Below are 18,548 nucleotides of genomic sequence, written 5' to 3'. Positions count from 1 at the left end.
GTCACCGAAGACGCATTCGGCTGGATTTTGAGATCGCTGGAGTACGCGAAATAATTGATGAAATTTAGTTTTCGACGATTTATTTATAATAATTTATACTCTTCAAATGTTGTTTTAAATACAAAAACTCAATCGAATGAGTTCTACCGATCTCGATCCTTTTTCCTCGCTCACGATGCTTAAAATCCAGTGATTCGTTTAATCGCTTCTTGTTCTTCCAACGATCCCATCGCTCGATATTGGTGAAATTCGAGCGTAAAAGTTGCCGTACCCGATGACACTATTCTCAACGCGGTCGCATAGCCCAACAACTCCGAGAGCGGCGCCAATGTCCTTATCAATTTGTAACGACCTTGCATTCCAACTTCCTGTATGTCGGCTCTTCGACGACTCAGATCAGCCAGGATGCTCGAAGCGTACTGTTCTGGGGTCACGACCTCCAGACTCATTATTGGTTCCAGAAGAAGAATACCCGCGTCCACGAGTAACTAAATGGTTTTAATACAAGTTTTAACAGTTAGCATTCATTTTATAGAATCACAATTATTATCGATTTTACGAAGTTGTAAATTCAAATAATCAGCAACGTCATACGAACAATTCTTTCTAATATACATTATTAGACACGAGAATAATACATTTTTCATATTTTTGTAGCGGACTCTCTTTTATAGATGGAATTGTCTCGAGTCGCTACTGCACCGACAGATCTTCGTTCAACTCTGAAGATTCAGTGAATTAAATACGCTGACAATGATTCAAGCGAATTGTTTAGGTTTCTATCTTGTTCAATCAATTTTAAACTACGAAATCAAAATTCAAGTGATGTGATTTTTTATGACCTTCGGTAACTATAAATTCATGAGAACCATCGTCAATATAATGTGAAGGATGATAGCGATTATTAAATAATTTATCGCTTGTAATTGGTGATTTTTTATGTAGTTAATTTTTTTCATATAATTTCGAAAGCCAAGGGTTTTCTTACTTTGCGGATACATCGTGAAACCGCAGCAGTAATCATGCTATCTGACGTGCCTCTGCCAACTTCGAGCCAGTGCAATTTAACGCCAACCTCGACAACTGGACATCCGATTTTAGGTCCGGTCATAAGAGCGTTGTTGACGCCCCGTTTAACAGCTGCCATCGTCCTCGGATGTATACCCGCAATGTTCGATGCGTTATCCTTCGTTTTGTCGAATTCGAGCAATTGGGTGTTACGATAATTTGGAATGAGAGAAAGAGTAACGTTTACACTGTGATTAGTAGTGCCGATTTTGTGTTGTGAGACGAGAGTGTCTTTGGCGCTCGTAACAACTGTTTCTTTGTAAGCGATTTGCAAAGGTCCGAGATCGACGTCGATTTTGTATTCGCTTCTTATTCTCTCTTTTATAATATCAATATGTAATTCGCCCATTCCAGCGAGCACGGTTTGTCCGGTTTCTTCATTTTGGGTGACTCTCAAACTCGGATCTTCTCTCTCGAGTTCTGCAAGGGCACTTTCGAGAGGAGCTTGATAAGTTAACGAGGGTGGTTCGATGGAGCAAAAGAAAACAGGATCCGGTATACTCGCGCCAGTTGATAATTTCACATTCTCATCTACCTCGCCAGACCTTTTCTTCATCTTCTCAAATAATCTTTGGGCCCGACCAGCGGCTGAAGCGCTACTCGTCACAACGTCACCCGTAACCGTGTACTTCAGGCCTGTGAACGCGCCGATGTTCCCGGCAGTGATTTCGTTGATTTCCTCGTAGTCGTCCGCGTAAGCCGCATACAAGCGACCGCCTTGTTCGCTCTTTTCTCTCTCAATGTTGTAGATCTTCTGACCTTTGGTTAAACGACCCGTGTAAACCCTGAAAAAAGTGATAGGACCACGTTGCTTGTCGTGAATTATTTTAAACGCCCGTGCCGAAAAATTATCCTCGAAGCAACGGTATTCTTTCGCTCTCGGATTCTCCTCGGGCGATGGGAGGAACAATATTACGCTATCCATGAGTGGCTGTACTCCGATATTTTTGTACGAACTTCCAAGCAAAACTGGCACGCCTTTTCGTTTGATTGTACAGCGACGCAACGATTCCGATAATATTTGAGCATTTATCCCATCCAAGGATTCCTCTGCTATTATCAAATCGGCCAACGTGTCATCCAAACTTGACAGTTTATCAGTCAGGGAGCGTCGTCTTTCGCAAGCCTCCTCCCACAACATACCGTCCTCTTTCTCCCTCAATATTTCTCTTGTGTAAGTCTTTCCCTGATTCTTTTTGTCAAACGTTATTTTTTCCATTGTCAACAGATCTACCAACCCTGTCAACACCATTTTTTCTCGCAACGGCATCTGCGTTGGCAATCCAACACTGTCCAACTTAGTTTCTATGGAATTTAAACATAAATCAAAGTCTCCGTCTGATCTGTCCATTTTGTTAACATATACCAGACGAGGGATTGCGTAACGATCAGCCTGCCGCCACACTGTACTCGTTTGAGCCTCCACCCCTGCGGATCCATCCAAAACCACTACTGCCCCGTCTAAAACACCCAGCGTTTGCTCCACTCCCATTGTAAAATCTATGTGTCCTGGAGTATCTATCAAATTGAATTTGTGTTGTTTCCAGGGGAATGTCACTGCTGCCGACGTTATCGTTATTCCTCGTTCACGCTCCTGATCCATGTAATCTGTGACTGTGTTTCCATCATGTACTTCTCCTGGATTCGTTATCAGACCTGAGTAATACAACATTCGTTCAGTCGTTGTGGTCTTTCCTGTAAAAAAAGATTTTTACGGATACATTTAAATAATAATTTGAGAAAAGTATTTTTTTAGACCTAGAGGAAGCTAAGTGAAAAATCGTTAATTTTTTACTTGTATTAAATCAAATGCAATTATCTATGAGTATAGAAAAATATATTGAAGAAAATTTCTAGCAGAAAATTACATTCAAAAGCCTGGTTTAACCTAATTTTCCGATTTTTTGTTTATTCTCGGGATTTTATGCAAAAATAATGTTAAATGTGAATGAGACATAATATTTTTTAAATATATTTAAAATTTATAAAAATGAGCTGTCAGCAATTCAAGTCATTTAATGTTAAATCTACCCGAATGAAAATTATAGGTTATACATTCCACTTTTGGTGAATACTTGCCAGCGTCGATGTGAGCCATAATTCCGATGTTTCGTATTCTCGAAGTATCACATTTTTCTATATTTTCCAAAGGTTTTGTAGCCCTAACTGTTTCGTGAAGATTTCTTTTACGAATTCTGCACCAAGAACTTTTCACAAGGTTACGTCTCAACATTTTGGACTAATTTATTTATTATACAATTGAAAGCGTGGTTAATTTTGGCATATATTACGACTTCATTAATTGAAGATATTAAATACTTCTTTACAAAAAACTATGTTCACTCGATGACACAATATTTACAAACAATCCCATGTCGTTATCCACTGTGCTCTTTTTACTTGAAGTAATCGCCGAGAAAAAAATATTCTTCTGGGAATTTAAATTTCGCGCCTATGTTACAAAGGTGTGTGTTACGCAAAGCGTGCGCATGAAACTTACGGCGCATGTGCGTCATCACATGACGCACGTAAATTATTAGACCCAATAATGAAACGGAATAAGGTGGTGTGACGCGGACGTGTTCACATCCTCGTGCAAACTTCAAAGAGACATAAGAGAAAAGGAAGGGAGAAGCCAAAGAAATAAAGGGATAATTTGGCAGGCAGCTTGGGGATTGAAATTCTTCGAGATCTACGTCGTGTCGACGAAGAAGGAGCAAGCAGTCTTTGACGTTCTTTAACAAGCAACGCGGGACGATAAAAACTACTCTTCGATCGTCATTTCCCCCTCTCTACTTATTCTTTTTTTCTTTTCCTCGTTGTGACCTGTAACGACAAAAGGCAGTGAGCCGTTATTTGATGAAAGGCCCTTGCCTGTTATATCGGGACACAGATACAGAGGGGTACTACCATCGGACCAGAACTGACGTTTGGGACGGACGACGGAACTCCGGAATAATCGACATAAAGCCAAGATAAAGTCTCAGCGTACAGTTTAAACTCATATTTAGTACAACGGTAACAGTAACAAGTAGCAGCAGCAGCGGTACAACAGGAAGAACGTGAACCAGAGTGAAGATGGCCGCCTATCGTGGACGTCGGGGTTCAAATCCTGCAATAACGACAGTCTTTTTCGATCTGGACAACACCCTGATCGAGACGAGGAGGGGCGACAGTATGGCCTGCAGAAAGGTATAAAAAAATATAAAAAATTACAACATTCGATACACATTAAAACATCATTTTTCCCGATTGCACATGTTGACGTAAATGTGAAAGTTCGCGGCATATATATGTGTAATAATCATATATACATATTTTTTAAATTACATATGTATGCAAGCACGATTTTTTCAATTTTCCATATCAAGAGACTTCGACTGCGAACTCCCGAATAAAAGGATCAGTCCATTTGTGAGAGAGCACCTTGAACTAAAGTAGAATTAAACGGGGCGCGCGAGGTCACGCATGTCAGCAGACGACGCGAATGAAAAGAGCGCGCTCCCCACTCCGCCATGTTGGTTTTCTAGCATAAAGTGCATGTATATATTGAAAGATCGTGCTCTTCCCTCCTCTTGTCCCCTTTCCCCCCACCCCTAGCCTTCTTTTCCTCTTCATGAATCAAGATTATCAAGATCTAAGGCACGTTTGGTACGGAATCGTGGTTTTTTCCGCGTGTCATCATGTGTATAGTGACGCAAATTGTGAAATGACCGGAAAGAACAATAAATAATCTATAAAACGAAACACGGTGATGACGGACCAATTGCACCGAATAAAATTTGCCGATGAATTTGTGTCAGTAATGTAAAGTGTCAAGATTTTCTGTCGATCTGACAATAGCTATGTATACATGTTAATATAATGTTAAACAATCCTTCGGGTAGGTCCACTGTGTGTATTCTGATTGTGTTGCGCGCGTGCGTTTAACTGTTGCGTATAACTTTACGAAAAGGAACTTCGACAACGAAATTCCACCGGAGCAAGGAGGGGAGAAAACGTTGAATTTTCTTGTGCTACGTATTTCTCCGAGTAACTCTGCTGGAAATAGAAAGCCCGCGTGTAACACGAGACGTTTCCCGTTATAGCGCTATCACTAATTCTACCCGGCACTATTTTTGGAACGCGCGAGTGTTTTGTACGCGGGTTTACTGTACGGCGTACAGCCAACGTCGAGAAAAAAATCGTCGTCTCCAGGGAGAGATGTTAACTTTTTGTCACAGAGCGCGTTTTTTTCCTTCTTTCTACTTTAAGTACCATCAAAGCAGTAGACAACGTGTTTTATTTTTGTTTTCGTGAAGATTCGTGTCTGTGCAGTGAAAAAGACGGCAAAAGAAACTCATGTATATGTAATAAATAAACGGCACACACGTGGGGAAGATGATTATTTTTGAATTCAGTGGGGGACTCGTTCTTTTTTCTGACTGCTAGTCCAAAATCTGTGCTGGGATTATTTATTTTTTTTTCTTGCTCACGAAATCGCGCACGTGGAACGCTATTAATGAAAACTTAGTTCTTCCAATCTGCATCGTTTCCGTACTTTTCTACTTCACGCCTACGCCTTGCATACAAACCAACTTTCTTGCTCCGGTGAGCTGCAGCGGTGCTCCGGTCAATTTGGCAACGCGGTAAAGAATCTATTTTGGTAACGCTCCTCCTCCGCCTCGAGAAAGCAACGGTGTGTCAAAGGGCAAGGCTAGAGAGAGTTGCGAGGAGCTCGCTCGCTTCCTGCAGACTAGTCGGATTGCCACAGCCCGGTGAATAGGTTGTTCGTGCATCGTCACTGGATTTTTTCACAGCTATACAGCTGTTCTCTTTTTTGCTTGGCTTTGCTTCGGTCCGTCGCGAAAATGAGTGTTCCCGAAGGTGTGAAGAAATGCGTCGCCGTGCTGAAGATGGTGGAAAGTGATTCAGAAAAGTTTGCTGCACTTTTCATGGTGACCAAGCTAGTGGATGCGACCGATTGTGGCCCAACCGCCAAGAAGATGCTCTTCGAGGCGATAGGAACTAAATTTCTTCGTAAGCTCTTGTCCAGCGACGACGTGCCAGTCGACTGCCCGCCTCAAGTCTACAAGTCGGTGGCTCTCTCGATACTTTCTTCATTTTGTAACGAACCCGAGCTCGCCGCTCATCCTGACATGATCAGTCACGTACCGGCTCTGCTGCAAATTGTCTCTCAGATGGACGACGACGCTCCGGACGACACGCTCATAATAGTGAGCGAAGCTTACACTTGCTTGCAAAACATAGCTCAATATCCTCCGGGACAGAGGGCCCTTGTGGAGCAGCGAGCGATACCAAAGATGTGTGAAATTTATTCAGAAAAAAGTTTCCAGACGGACGAAGCTCTGAATATATTGGTAACGCTTACAACAAAAATAGGTCCGCAAGCTTGGGATCCCATGGACACAGCACCTTTCCACGCTATAGTCAACAAAATAGCCCTTGATTTTGAAACGGATCATTCGGAGAGGAAATTTGAATTGTGCTCAATTTTACAATCTCTCATTTCCTCCTGCCGCAAAGAACTGATATCCTCAACCGCCGCTCAGGAGTCTTGGCCTCAGAGTATTTACAAAGGTTTGAGCGACATACTCGGCTCAAAAATTGGGAAGAATCAACGTGATCCTGCCCTGAAGTTGGCTTCTGCGTCGCTGGATCTGCTCGGAGTCGAATGGGCCTTGTCCGACGAGACGAAGCCCAAAGTATTTTTCCTGCTTCTGATACAACTGGCTTCGATCGAAGTGAGAATGCAGCTGGAGGGGAAGCAACTGAGAAGCGTTATTCCCAACGCCGAATTGATAGTCGCCTGTTTTGTAATACTCGAGATTTCACTCGGCTACATAACAACGGATCAACTGGATCTCGAACAGAAAGAGAAACAATCGTTATACACCGCCCTGAAAGGAGCGTTCGCCGCGATCATTGGATTACTCAACGCTGTTTCCAAAATGAAGGAGTTGACGGATATCGGTGAAAGAGTTTTCGTTTGTGCTATGGTACGAGTATTATCGGCTTGGCTAGCGCAAGAAACATCAGCGATGCGGCCGCAAGTTTACGCGGTCCTGCCGTACATGCTGACCGTAGCGAATGACACTTTTTACGCTCATCGCAACAGAAAAATGGCAGAAAAAGCAAGAGCCGGAGCTCGCAGCGACGAGGGCTCTTCGTCTTCTTCCGGTGAGCCGGTCGTCCACGATCCCTTGAGCGAGGTCGATGTGCTCCGCGTCATGTTACCGGCTCTCTGTTACTTGGCGGTCGAGGAAGAAGCGAGGAAGGTTTTACTGAAGCACAAACAAGATCAGATATTCTTCGAGTGCTTGTCTTATCACTGGACGATCGTGCATTACAAAAAGCCACCGGTGCCGAGATCGGAGCGTTTGAAAGCGATAAAAGAACCAGAAAAAGAGCTGGAGCCTCGCGTACTCAGCGAGATGCAAGATTCCCGGGCAGCGATGGTTTCGATCTGCAACATCCTCATGAATATCTCCGTTCTCGAGGCCAAACTCGTCGAGGAATCAGCCACTTTTATAAACCTTTTGAAATTCATATTCACCAATTTACCGGAGCTCAAACAGATCCCGGACAATTTGGTCCTCCACGGGCACTTGGCCGTCCTCGGATTGCTGCTGCTAAAACAACAAGCAAAACTCGTAAAGAAAAACGATTTCTCCATATGCCGTTACATACAAGCGACCATAAGATTTTTGTGGGACGCTTACAACGTCGACGAGAGCAACGATCCAACCGAGTTAGTAGTATCGATGTCGTACAAGGAGCATTGGATGGAAATAATGGAACTTTGGTTCCTCGGTATGCAAACCATGGCCGGAGTACTGCAGCTCATTCCATGGATCACCGAATTCGCGATCGAGTCTGGTTGGGCGCAGGGAATCGTCGAGACCCTCAAGAAAGTCAAAATCGGTAGTCTGCCACCCAACGTTAAATCAGCGTACGAAGATCTGCTGTGCCACCTCGTCAAAGCCGATTCTAGCGTCGCCGCCGTCCTGAAAAAAGCCGGGGCTCTCGCCGTCTGTAGAAATCACCGTATGATGGAATTGGGAAAAAATCTCTTTGGCGATTAGACTTTCGAGATACGAGACTTTTTCCCATTTTCCTCTCGTTCTCATCGAATCTGTGTGCCACAGATTTTTCACCTTGCTCATTTTTATTTTTTACCAATATCGAATCATCGCTGTAACGAAGCTCCGTTTTTACCATTGTCTTCGCCGATCGTTTTATCGGAGCGACTTGAAATTTATAAAAAAAAAAAACGCCTATTTTCGTTTCTCCATTTTGCACCCTTTCATCAACGTTAATTGGCTAATTTTCATTGCGATTTTTACGAGAGTTATATGAATATGTATATTTTTTGCGAAACGTTTGTTCCTGCAGTAGAATTGCCCCTGTGTATCGTGTATCGAGATTCATCAAGCGAGAACGAAGGTCACTTTATTGATACACGTTTAACGACAGCGAGTAGTACTTTCTTGGCGTGAAAATGACTCGCAGTACGAGCATGAGAATCGAGTGCCAACAAAAATAAGGGATGAATAATATCATCAATGATGGTGTCGCTTGACGAGAACAGCTGCAAATATTATTTACGCACTTTTCAACTCGTCGCACCTTGAAATAGTTTTGCTCGGTGAGAGCCAATTTGAAGGGATGATTCGTCGGCTATTCGATGCGGAGGACTAAACGTTATCGTGGCCTCTTAATTTTTGTGCTCTGACGAATCGATACAAAAACTTAGCAACCAGACAGGAATATTTGTCAAGATATTTATTCCCGTAGATACACGCGAGAAGTATAAATAAAAGTAACGAAGATCGCGTTAATTTGTGAGACGAGTATAGATCTCGTGCGATGCGCTCAGCATCCGTCAGTGCTATTTTTACTCTCCTTGTGAGAATATTTTCCACAAATTCGAAACGCTTGTAAAGCTTTTTCGAAAGGTAAACGTTTCGAGGAGAGAAAAAATATGCAGCGTTATCCAAAGATTGATTTTGTTGTTGTGCTTTCATTTTTAAGACATTTGTAATATCCGATATAAATTTTACATTAAACAAAATTAATTTTTCTACACATGTGTGAGTTGAAGCTTTATTTCACATACGTAACTAATGATAGAGGAAGAGGAGGAGGAGGAGGAAGAAGAAGAAGAAAAAGAAGAAGAACTCAACGTTTTTGTGTAGAGATTATTTGAATTTTCCGACTTTAAGGAGTCTACTGTGTTTAACATTTGGAAAATACCATTTAAGGTCTGTTGTTGGCACAGCTGATTTTGTTGTGATTACAGCAGTGTCCGTGGGTGCGACTTCGAGTGTCCAATTATCGGCTCGAGTACTATTTGAATGAATCAATGCATTTTATAGGTAATCATTAATTATGAATTAAGCGTCTTAATTACTCGCCTATCTCGTGTCCACCAAAACAAATACAACCCCAATCCAGGTCCATCCGTGAAATTTCCATCTCTGCAAAAAAAAGAAAAAAAAAATCACCAAAAAAGGCACACTTCCCTTATCACGTTTCGTGAGAAACTTTGCAAACGTTCATTGACATTGCCATTGACTTGAATCGTATCATCGATCATTGTAAACTCATCAGACCGTGATAAGCTAAATGTGGTTTTTTCAATGTGTTTCCTCAATGTAGACCGTCCCACGTATAAATATATTTACATACATAAATATTTATATTATTATAAATATAAGCTCAGTTATTTTTTTTGGTCCAATCACCATACTGTTTCTTCGCCCTCATCACTGGGTTGTGTGAACTATGAAAAGTTTAACTCGTATTCTTTTTATCTCTTTCCCCGATACTCTTCGTTCGTGAAAATCGCAGCTCGCCGAGGAACTGTGCCAAAAATATGGGATCCAACAGGAAATATCGTCCGCCATCACAGCCACGTACCTCAAACACTTTCGCAAGTGTCCTGACAACCCGGCGTACAGTCTCGACACGTGGCGAACGAATCTATGGTCGAAAGCACTCGGTGAAACATACTCGTATATCGCCAATGATATTTACTCCAGATGGCTCTGTCTTCGGTATCGCTATTTGGCACTCAGCATGGAAACTGTTACGATGCTCCGGGAGTTACGCAAAAAATATCTTCTCGGCTTGATCACCAATGGACCCTCCAACGCCCAGTGGGAAAAAGTACACAAACTCGAGCTGCAACAGCACTTCGACGTTATACTCGTTTCCGGTGATCTTCCTTGGGAGAAACCTCAGTCTCGTATCTTTGAAGAGGCTTGTCGATGTCTTGGTGTCGCACCCAGAAATTGTCTCATGGTCGGCGATAAACTTGAGACCGATATTCTCGGTAAATATTCTCGATTTAGTCAAGCCCAAATGGTTTTTCTGTTTTCACAATTCGTTCATTATAATCACAGCAGTTTTTCAGTAATCAATCACCTTTTTTCTTGACCGTGGTCTATTTTTCCTCTGGAATCTGTGTGTTAATGGCATCGAGTCGAATATTTGAAAACTTCGAGGATTGAAATACGAGAATGAATATTTAAATATTATTCTGTTCGTACGAAGAATGAACGTTGAGAGCGAATTAAATTTTCAGTAAATTAATAAAAAAAAAATTATTAATTGTAAACAACGGAAGAGTACATGAAAAAAAATGTTCAACAAGGAACTGTGTTCAAATTATCAATGAGGATTTCGGTGGTCACGGTAATCTTTGAAAAATGGATTTTTATTTGGAAGATTGAGGCTTGGAATGACTTATTTGAACGGTCGAAACGTTTATAGGAGGAATCGAGGCCGATCTCGGTGGCACAGTGTGGATACCGATAAGCGATAAAACTCGTTTAACAGCCGAAGATCCGAAGCCGGATTACACGATAAAGCGTATAACGGATTTGCTGGTGATTCTGAAACGAGTTCCGGGGGCACCGGAGTTGGAGGATTCGTCATCAAACGCCTCCGACGGTAGTTGATGAGTGACAGCAGCTGAAAAACACAACGAGGGAAGCGAGGGCGTCGTTAAAGGGGAATTTTATGTCCACTTTATTGGAGCAACGGCAAATCGACGTGAATTAACGTCGCCGTTTGTATCCTTCAACTTTGCGATGATAGCAATAATTCCGGGAGACCGTTGATTCTCATCGATCGATTAACGAATCGTTTGATCCAATGGGAGAGTCGAAGCGCGGGGTTCACTTATCGAGCGGTCCTGTTCTTCGATGAGCAACAGCACGAACTCGAATTTTAGCCGACCGATTGCGTACACTGAACAAGTGGCCTCTCAATTTTTCAATGTTGCACCCACGCCGAACGTAATACAATATCTATGAAATGGTAGAACTACCATACGGTCGTAATATAAGTACAAGAATGAAAATGAAGCAAAAAAAAAAGAATTAAAAAAATAGTTTCTCAAAGCACGTACAAAACCAGTCTATACGAGGTGAATGTTCTGGTCGACAAGCACAATTCGACGTCGGAGCTTTAACGTTAAATATGTATAGTAACTTTTATTTTCCTACTCAATTATTTTTCTTCTTTAAAAAAAAGTATATTTCTCGAAACAGTACTCAATTTAGTGCGTACGTAAATGTAAACTATTGCTAGACTATTTTCGATAGATCGAACTTTGAATGATCTCACTTATTGATCGATTTTTAGCTCGATAACGGAATATTGTTACTTACTCCTTTTCAACTCAGATTTTAATCGAGTCTGAGACACATAATGTGTTGCAAAAACTCGACGAGATGGAAGGGACTCGATATCCCGAGTATAATCAAGAAAACAAAAAACTAAGCAGGACATACGCCCTCGAACGATGATCCTGAAGATAAAATTAGTTGATAAAAATGACGTAGGAAACCAGAGACGGTAAACAGTATATTTTTGTTTATTTGAAGCGGTAGAAATGATTTTTTGCAATTTCTAAGTTTTTTTTTACTCACTCAAGAGTACGTATGTGCGTAAGGGAATGCGTGTACGAGAGTAGAAAGACTCTCTGTACGTACGAAGAGAGCTTGACATGCTCTCACACACGAGTTTTATTTCGTGTATCAAAAGTGTATGTGTATATGTAAATATATATATGGCATGTACATTTGGTTTATGTACAGTTGCAAGATGGGCTATACATGTTGACGTGCATTGACGCATTATATTTTTTCACAATACTAGATATATTTTATCGTTGTTGGATGATGAAACGCACAAAACTCGCGCTAATTTCCCTATAAATGTACTCGAGAAGAAACGAAGGAGAGGGGGGAGTTTAAAACAATTAAAAATTGATGAAATGTCCTATGTTCTACATGTAACTTGGGATTAAATTGCGCGAATAAAGAACAAGTTGAAAATTCATCATTATATTTAATCAATGTTTTTCCGATTGTCTTCCGTAGAATCGAAACTTTGCGAGCTGCGAGAAGCGTGGCCTTCCCGACGGTTCGGCGATTGAGAATTTTGCCGCGAGTGATTCCAGTTCGACCAGGGTCCGCGACAGTCCGGCCTGCATCTGTTCTTCGCCGGTGGAACCAGGGAAATCATTTGATTGGAAATACGATACACTTGAGGTGCAGTCTTCGGAACATCCGACGAAGGGGTTTTAGATAACTTCTTTCCGTCCTTCGGCTCTCGAGGACTTTTTGACGTTGTTCGAGGAACACTGGTCGATGGAGTTCTAAATGAATTCGTACGACCTCTCGACTCTCGCGGATTTCGCGACGTTATTGGCGAAGCATCGACTGACGGAAGGCTAGATAATTTTTCGTGATTCCTTGACTCTCGCGGGCCTCTCAGCGCTGTTGGCGAAGGACCGATCGATGGAGTTTTAGATGATTTTTCTCGATTCCTCGATCCTCGTGGGCTCCTTTCTGTTGTCGAAGGGCCGATCGATGGGGTTCTAGAAAATTGCTCTCGAATTTTCGACATCCGTGAGCTTCTCAACATCAGCGAAGGCATATCCGATGGAGCCCTCGATGATTTCTCTCCATCCTTTGGTTCACCAGGACTTTGCAATCGGACTGGGGAAACGCTCGTGTACGAGGTATTCGACGAATCTTTCAACTTCAATTTTTCCTCGTCAGGATGTTCATAATTTTCGAAAGATCGTGGCAGCAGCAACGTCGTGTTTGGGGTGCCCTCGGCATCGGCTGGATTTTCCTGAAAACCTGGGGATGAAGCGTCGCTCGATTTTCTACGGATTTTCAAACTCTCCATCGCGATTCTAACGCTTCGAATCAACGACGTTCTTCGATGTATCGTGTTGCGACGCGGTCCGCTTACCTCGAGCTTCTCCTCCGGTCCCTTCAATCCCATTTCTTTCTCCACCCCCAGCCATGGAAACGATGAAGTCCTCTCTCTTACAGCCTCGAATTTCGAGTCGTCCTCGTCTCTGGCCAAAAAATTCTCCAAATTTTGAGTCGCTGAGTCTTCCTGCTCGTCATATTGTATCGACATCTCTGACTCTGTCGTTAGTGAAGATCCACAAAATATTGACCCGATCGGCTCCCGCACACACCCCCTCACATTTGCCAGGCTCGTAGCACTGCCCCTTTGAAAATCGCACCTTCTGGTCTGCTTGGCGAAACAACGACAGGAAATCTGTTGAAATTTTTGGATCAGTCGTCTTTCAATTTTTTTTATTTTTCGGCATCGCTGACTTTGCCCACGAACCGACTCGTCTCTCTTTCTTCTTTTACATGAGGATCCTTCTTGATTACAGGCTGGCTCTATCCTTTGCCAAATGGAATTGTGGGTCACCGCTCTATGACGTTCGGGCGATGCGTTTCGTTCGGGACTTTCGTTTTTCGTTGATCTTCTGCTTCGAAATTCTATCGACAATCGAGGGTCTCGGGCTCTTACATCTAATTTTCATCGAGGACACAATTCAACTCGTTACAAATATATTTCAAGAGATACCTAAAGCAATTTTTAAAGGAAATAATTTTTTTCACAATTTCTCGAGACGACTGACGAATACTGATTAGAACGAGCAAATATTCAGCTCTCTCAATTGACATTCGAAATTCTAATCGATTCACTGAATTTTACTCATTTAAAAAAATTGACAACAATTATCAAGTTGTCGCACGGGAAAAATTAATTCAAACTCCATCGAAATGGAAGGAAAATAAAAAATTTTCCTCATAACGCAACTGAATTCTCATTGAAAGGCATAAAAAAAATTGATTGTTCCCAAGGAACATTGTTAGATTGAACGTGAAATTTTTTGTCCAGTTTAAATGTTTCAAATAGGAATTTGAAAACAATCGGTAGCACGAACTAAATTCTTTTTTCAATCTAGTTTTTCAGACTAGATGATGGATTTCGACAAATAAATGTGACAGAATTTAATTTTTTTACACTTTGTACATTCGTTGTTGTGGTATGAAACTAAATCGATTTTCATCGTTAATATTCTAGCCACAATATGGCACGTAACGGCTTTCAGTAACTCTTCATACTCTTTTTCTCATTGTTAAGTTTGCATTTTCATTTTATTAATATCATTGAATTAGGTACCGGTTTTTTTATCCCCAGAATCGTTACTTTTCCGAAGCATTTTTTGCGGAGCCGAAGTTTCCTTGCCGTTCGATATTTTGCTCCGTCGATTATTGGGGCTCGATGGGGCTGAGAATTTTTCGTTCTTATCGTTCTTGACCTCGTCATGTCTTGATTTTTTTTTCGCCTTTCCAACGATTACGTCATCTTCGGGATCTTCCGAGTCGTTAGCACTTTTTGAGCTTTCACGAACCTTTTGATCGGGTTTGGGGCTCGTGGATGGTTCTTCCTCGGATTCTTCGATTCCGTGCAACACTTTTTTTTCCTCGGAACTTTCATGCCTCGTGATACGGGGTTTTTCAGTGGTGGATTTTGCCTTCGAGGCTCGAGACACTTCCGCCTTTTCCGAGTCTATCGTCGACAACGATTCATCCATTTCCTGGGAAATATCTTCGGGCAAACTTGCTAATTCGTCGTCCGTTATTTCCTCGATTTTTTCGTGTTTTAGCTCGAGTGACGCTTTTTCTGAAAATTTAGAAAACAACGATCCATCCGTGTGAATGATCAAAACGATTTTTCGGTTTTTTAATGCATCGTATGAACTTTACCTGTAGCTATCTCCGTCGTCGTTGCTTCCTCGTCAGTAATGGAAGCTTCAATTTTAGTCGACTCTATTTTCCCTCGTGATTTATCCAAATCCACGCTTTTTTTGCTCGTTACTGAATCGGACGTTTTCCGATCGTCTCTCGTCGATTTTCTGGCTCGGGAAGGGCTCGGAGATTTTTTCGAATTCGTGCTTTTCCTCTCACTGGATTTCCGAACTTGGCCAATTTTGTTGTCAACATCTTCACTCGATTTGAAAACGCGTTGAGATTCTTTTTGATCGACTTGACCGTCGAATTCAGCCGATTTTTTCGCAGCGGAAAAAGTTTTCTCCAATCTCGATCGTGTCTTTGTGACGTTTTGGATTTTTTCGTCCTCGTCGCTGGTCAACGATGATTTTCGCGATTTTGGTTCTTCGGGTTTCAGAGAATCGCTCGTTTTACTCTTCGCGCTTGTCCCGTCGCTTTTTATCACCGTTTGCTGTGAGACTTCCGCCAGTTTTTGCAATTCTGAATTACTCAATGATATATCCCGTGTCTCTTTGCGCAATTCCCCCACAGAAGTCGATGTCGTTATTTCCATAGTTTGCTCTTTGACCTGCGAAGCTTGACTCACGACTTCCGCTGTCTTTGCTTCCGTTTGAGATTCTTCAGTCTTTATTGGTAAATTTGATCCTCGTGTTTCGGCAGCAGAGGGAATGGAAATCCTAAAATATCGAAGCGAATTTTTTTCAAGGGTTCAGATATTTTTTTTTGTCCTTTGTTTTTATAATGTTGAAAGTGAACGAGTGCATTTTCAACAAACAATAGTAACTAGGCTTGTTCACATTCCGGATACTAGCAACGACAATTTTAGATTTTGTGGAATCCACTCACTGGTTTTCTCCTCTGCACTGACACTTGCAATTTTCTATTATTTTGGGGCTCTCTTCTTCCAAAACTTGGGTATTATCATCACGAAAATCTACGCCATTCTATCAGAACATAAAAGAGATTTTGTCAATTTAATTCTACCGAACTGTCTGAACAAAAAAGTGTTGAAATTGGCATTGCTAAAGCGATCGTGAGGTTGGGAATTTTCAATTATTTTCAAAGTACCGTTTCTTTGATTTTGTTTCTCAAACTTCTGCAAATCGTTTGAACCTGTTGCGGGTCTAATTTCATTTCCATCAAGGTAACGAGAACTTCGCGTTCAGTGAGCAAGACCTCCGGACTCGTATCGACGAGCAAGATCGCATTTTTTGCAGCTTGAGAGGGGTTCGATCTGCGCGAGCTGTCTTCGGGACGTTTTGTTTTCTGGTTGTTTTTCGTATGCTCCGGAAATTTACCATCCTCCAGGAACTCTTTGACGTTCAATGACGTTTTCAGTTGATTTATTTCTGACAGCATCCTCTCCTGGAGTAGAAATTTAAAACAAATATTACGACTGCATTTTCGACAGTGAAGCGAAAAAGTGAAGAAAAAATTTCTCTTTTTTTTTGTCATTGATGAGGGAAAATGTAAAAACGCGCTGTATTTATAGAAAAGAAGTAGAAAATGGAATGAAAAAAATCGCTCACCTTGTCGAGGCATCCGCAATTCATTTCCACATGCTTATTGAACACCCCGTGAAGTTCCTGGTCCGTGTACAAGCCATTGAGAACAATTTCCTGGGTAATATTGTAAAGGAATTTGGCATATTTAGCTTCTTCGGTGCGTTCAGCGTTGTCAGAAAATTTGTTAAGTCCCCGATCAACTTCGTTTCCGGTTCGTTCGGGGCTGCTATCAAAATTGGGGCGTGACGAGGGGCACTCGCAGTTTTTGGCAACCGGAGAATCTATGCCGGAAGTATCCGAGGACGATTCGAAGCTCGAATCGTACGAGTACGTCTCGTTGATGGCTTCGAAGGCTCTGCTGCGTCTATTACTTTGTCCGTTTCGACCCCCGTCGTTTATTTTGTGTCTCCGGCTCTCCACTTCCGGTTGTTGATCGACTCTTCTTCCGGTCAACAGAGACGATCTCGAAGCTCCGTAAGAGCTTTGATATCTCGTCGGCGAGCCGGAAGCGCTCGTTCTCGAACAGCGGACAACGTCCGAGTTAATTTCCGGTCTTCGAGAAGTTCTTGGCGATCCACCCCGACATCGAATGTTGCTACAACTTCTGTAACTTTGTTCGAAACTCCGCTTTCTCGCCATGTGGAGGCAACTCGGCTCACAGCCCAATCTCATCCGCAACAAGTCCTGCAAAATCGTCGCTTTTTCATGTCACCCACTTACACTCCTTTTTCTCACCGGAAATGAAGTCGCAAATTGACAAAAAATTGATAAAATGGGACAATAGAAAAAATGCGAATCCAATTTGATGAAATATCGATAGCTCGAAATAAAAATTTGTTTTTTTTTTTTTTTTTAAGAATGCAGAAAACATTATTCGAAGTATCGTATAAACAGGTTGAAATAAGATTGAAAAAGCGACTAACAATCGGATGATGCTCCGTGTCGTAAGCAACCCCATCGATGAAGTCTCTGCGTGAAAGAATTTGGTCGAGGGACTTTGAGCAGCTGGAAGACCTGGAGTTCAATCGTTTCTCGCGGATGTATTTTTGGTTTCTTGCGTCGACGACACTCTGAGCCATCAGAATCCGTCGTAAGTGAGAGTTCATGCGATTGTACGACGACAATTGTTCGAAGTAATTTTGTCCCGTCTGATTGTAGACTGAGTTAAAAAATACGTCAAAAGTCGCATAAAAATGATGATCTTCTGATCGATTTAGTGGCAAAAAATGGGCGTCTCGTGAGACTGAAAGTTCGGAGGGACACGAAGAATTTCAATGCAGCCATAAAATCATCTGTCAATTTACATACCGGAACTCTTGCGCTGAGAATCTCCGTTCTGAAGTGTCATTTCCGACTCTTTTTTATTTTCGTTCTCTCTCTATCAGGCCTTTTTTATTTTCACCGTCCACCCATCGTTCTTCCCGCATCCTTTTTCCTCGATCGAAATCAAAACGGCCCGAGGTTTTTTAATTATTTCGAAACAAACGGAAGCTCACACTCCAACAAAATGTGACAAATACTCCGTATTTTTTTACGCAGTTTCGTACTCGGCCACGCTGCTCTTCGGTACATTCTAACACGCGGTTTGTTGTTCAGATTCGTAGCCAGGCAACCTCTACTCAAACACAGCTGAGCCAGTGATGTACATCCAATTTCAAAACTCCCTCTCGTCTCCAAGATTCATTTCAAAACGGAATTTTCATTTTTATTCAAGCATTTGATTTCAACTACGATTTTATGCAATTTTGGTTTTCAGCTGCCCTTAAAGTATTAAAAAATTCGTCAAATTACGAGGAATTGACGAATTTATAATTTTGGGAACCCTAGCGAGGGGGGGAAACGCAGCAGC

General features: G+C 41.9%; 4 protein-coding genes across 4 annotated transcripts; 2 read left to right on the top strand and 2 right to left on the bottom strand.

Annotated features, from left to right (window-relative positions):
* Positions 1-63: 63 nt before the first annotated feature.
* Positions 64-3,621, bottom strand: mRRF2 (mitochondrial ribosome recycling factor 2). The gene is made up of 3 exons (XM_043417478.1): positions 3,148-3,621; positions 989-2,763; positions 64-488 (listed from the first exon to the last, which is right to left on the bottom strand). Exons 1-3 carry the CDS (start codon positions 3,299-3,301, stop codon positions 180-182), a joined length of 2,238 nt encoding a protein of 745 aa, XP_043273413.1. The 5' UTR covers positions 3,302-3,621; the 3' UTR covers positions 64-179.
* Positions 3,622-3,690: 69 nt separating this feature from the next.
* Positions 3,691-9,156, top strand: Neurochondrin (neurochondrin). Its single transcript, XM_043417479.1, has 2 exons — positions 3,691-4,260; positions 4,440-9,156. Exon 2 carries the CDS (start codon positions 5,919-5,921, stop codon positions 8,151-8,153), a length of 2,235 nt encoding a protein of 744 aa, XP_043273414.1. The 5' UTR covers positions 3,691-4,260; positions 4,440-5,918; the 3' UTR covers positions 8,154-9,156.
* Positions 9,157-9,884: 728 nt separating this feature from the next.
* Positions 9,885-12,420, top strand: LOC122409724 (N-acylneuraminate-9-phosphatase). Its single transcript, XM_043417485.1, has 2 exons — positions 9,885-10,405; positions 10,846-12,420. Exons 1-2 carry the CDS (start codon positions 10,150-10,152, stop codon positions 11,031-11,033), a joined length of 444 nt encoding a protein of 147 aa, XP_043273420.1. The 5' UTR covers positions 9,885-10,149; the 3' UTR covers positions 11,034-12,420.
* On the bottom strand, positions 11,589-18,425 carry LOC122409718 (uncharacterized). The gene is made up of 7 exons (XM_043417477.1): positions 18,008-18,425; positions 17,623-17,858; positions 16,724-17,383; positions 16,263-16,559; positions 16,041-16,138; positions 15,171-15,871; positions 11,589-15,087 (listed from the first exon to the last, which is right to left on the bottom strand). Exons 1-7 carry the CDS (start codon positions 18,045-18,047, stop codon positions 14,576-14,578), a joined length of 2,544 nt encoding a protein of 847 aa, XP_043273412.1. The 5' UTR covers positions 18,048-18,425; the 3' UTR covers positions 11,589-14,575.
* Positions 18,426-18,548: the final 123 nt, after the last annotated feature.

This window comes from Venturia canescens, chromosome 4, assembly GCF_019457755.1.
Source record: "Venturia canescens isolate UGA chromosome 4, ASM1945775v1, whole genome shotgun sequence".
NCBI lineage: Eukaryota > Metazoa > Arthropoda > Insecta > Hymenoptera > Ichneumonidae > Venturia > Venturia canescens.
Note: the sequence above shows the minus strand (reverse complement) of the source record. Positions and strands in the feature narration are given on the sequence as shown.

What these genes read in the sequence shown, in the direction of transcription:
- LOC122409718 (XM_043417477.1), bottom strand. Translation starts at nt 18,047, where the DNA reads ATGACACTTCAGAACGGAGATTCTCAGCGCAAGAGTTCCG. An exon ending in TTCTCAGCGCAAGAGTTCCG is followed by an intron (nt 17,859 to 18,007) that starts GTATGTAAATTG and finishes TTTTTAACTCAG; the next exon opens with TCTACAATCAGACGGGACAA. An exon ending in ACACGGAGCATCATCCGATT is followed by an intron (nt 17,384 to 17,622) that starts GTTAGTCGCTTT and finishes ACGATTTTGCAG; the next exon opens with GACTTGTTGCGGATGAGATT.
- LOC122409724 (XM_043417485.1), top strand. Translation starts at nt 10,150, where the DNA reads ATGGAAACTGTTACGATGCTCCGGGAGTTACGCAAAAAATATCTTCTC. An exon ending in ACTTGAGACCGATATTCTCG is followed by an intron (nt 10,406 to 10,845) that starts GTAAATATTCTC and finishes AAACGTTTATAG; the next exon opens with GAGGAATCGAGGCCGATCTC.
- Neurochondrin (XM_043417479.1), top strand. Translation starts at nt 5,919, where the DNA reads ATGAGTGTTCCCGAAGGTGTGAAGAAATGCGTCGCCGTGCTGAAGATG.
- mRRF2 (XM_043417478.1), bottom strand. Translation starts at nt 3,301, where the DNA reads ATGTTGAGACGTAACCTTGTGAAAAGTTCTTGGTGCAGAATTCGTAAA. An exon ending in TATGGCTCACATCGACGCTG is followed by an intron (nt 2,764 to 3,147) that starts GCAAGTATTCAC and finishes CTTTTTTTACAG; the next exon opens with GAAAGACCACAACGACTGAA. An exon ending in TTTCACGATGTATCCGCAAA is followed by an intron (nt 489 to 988) that starts GTAAGAAAACCC and finishes AAAACCATTTAG; the next exon opens with TTACTCGTGGACGCGGGTAT.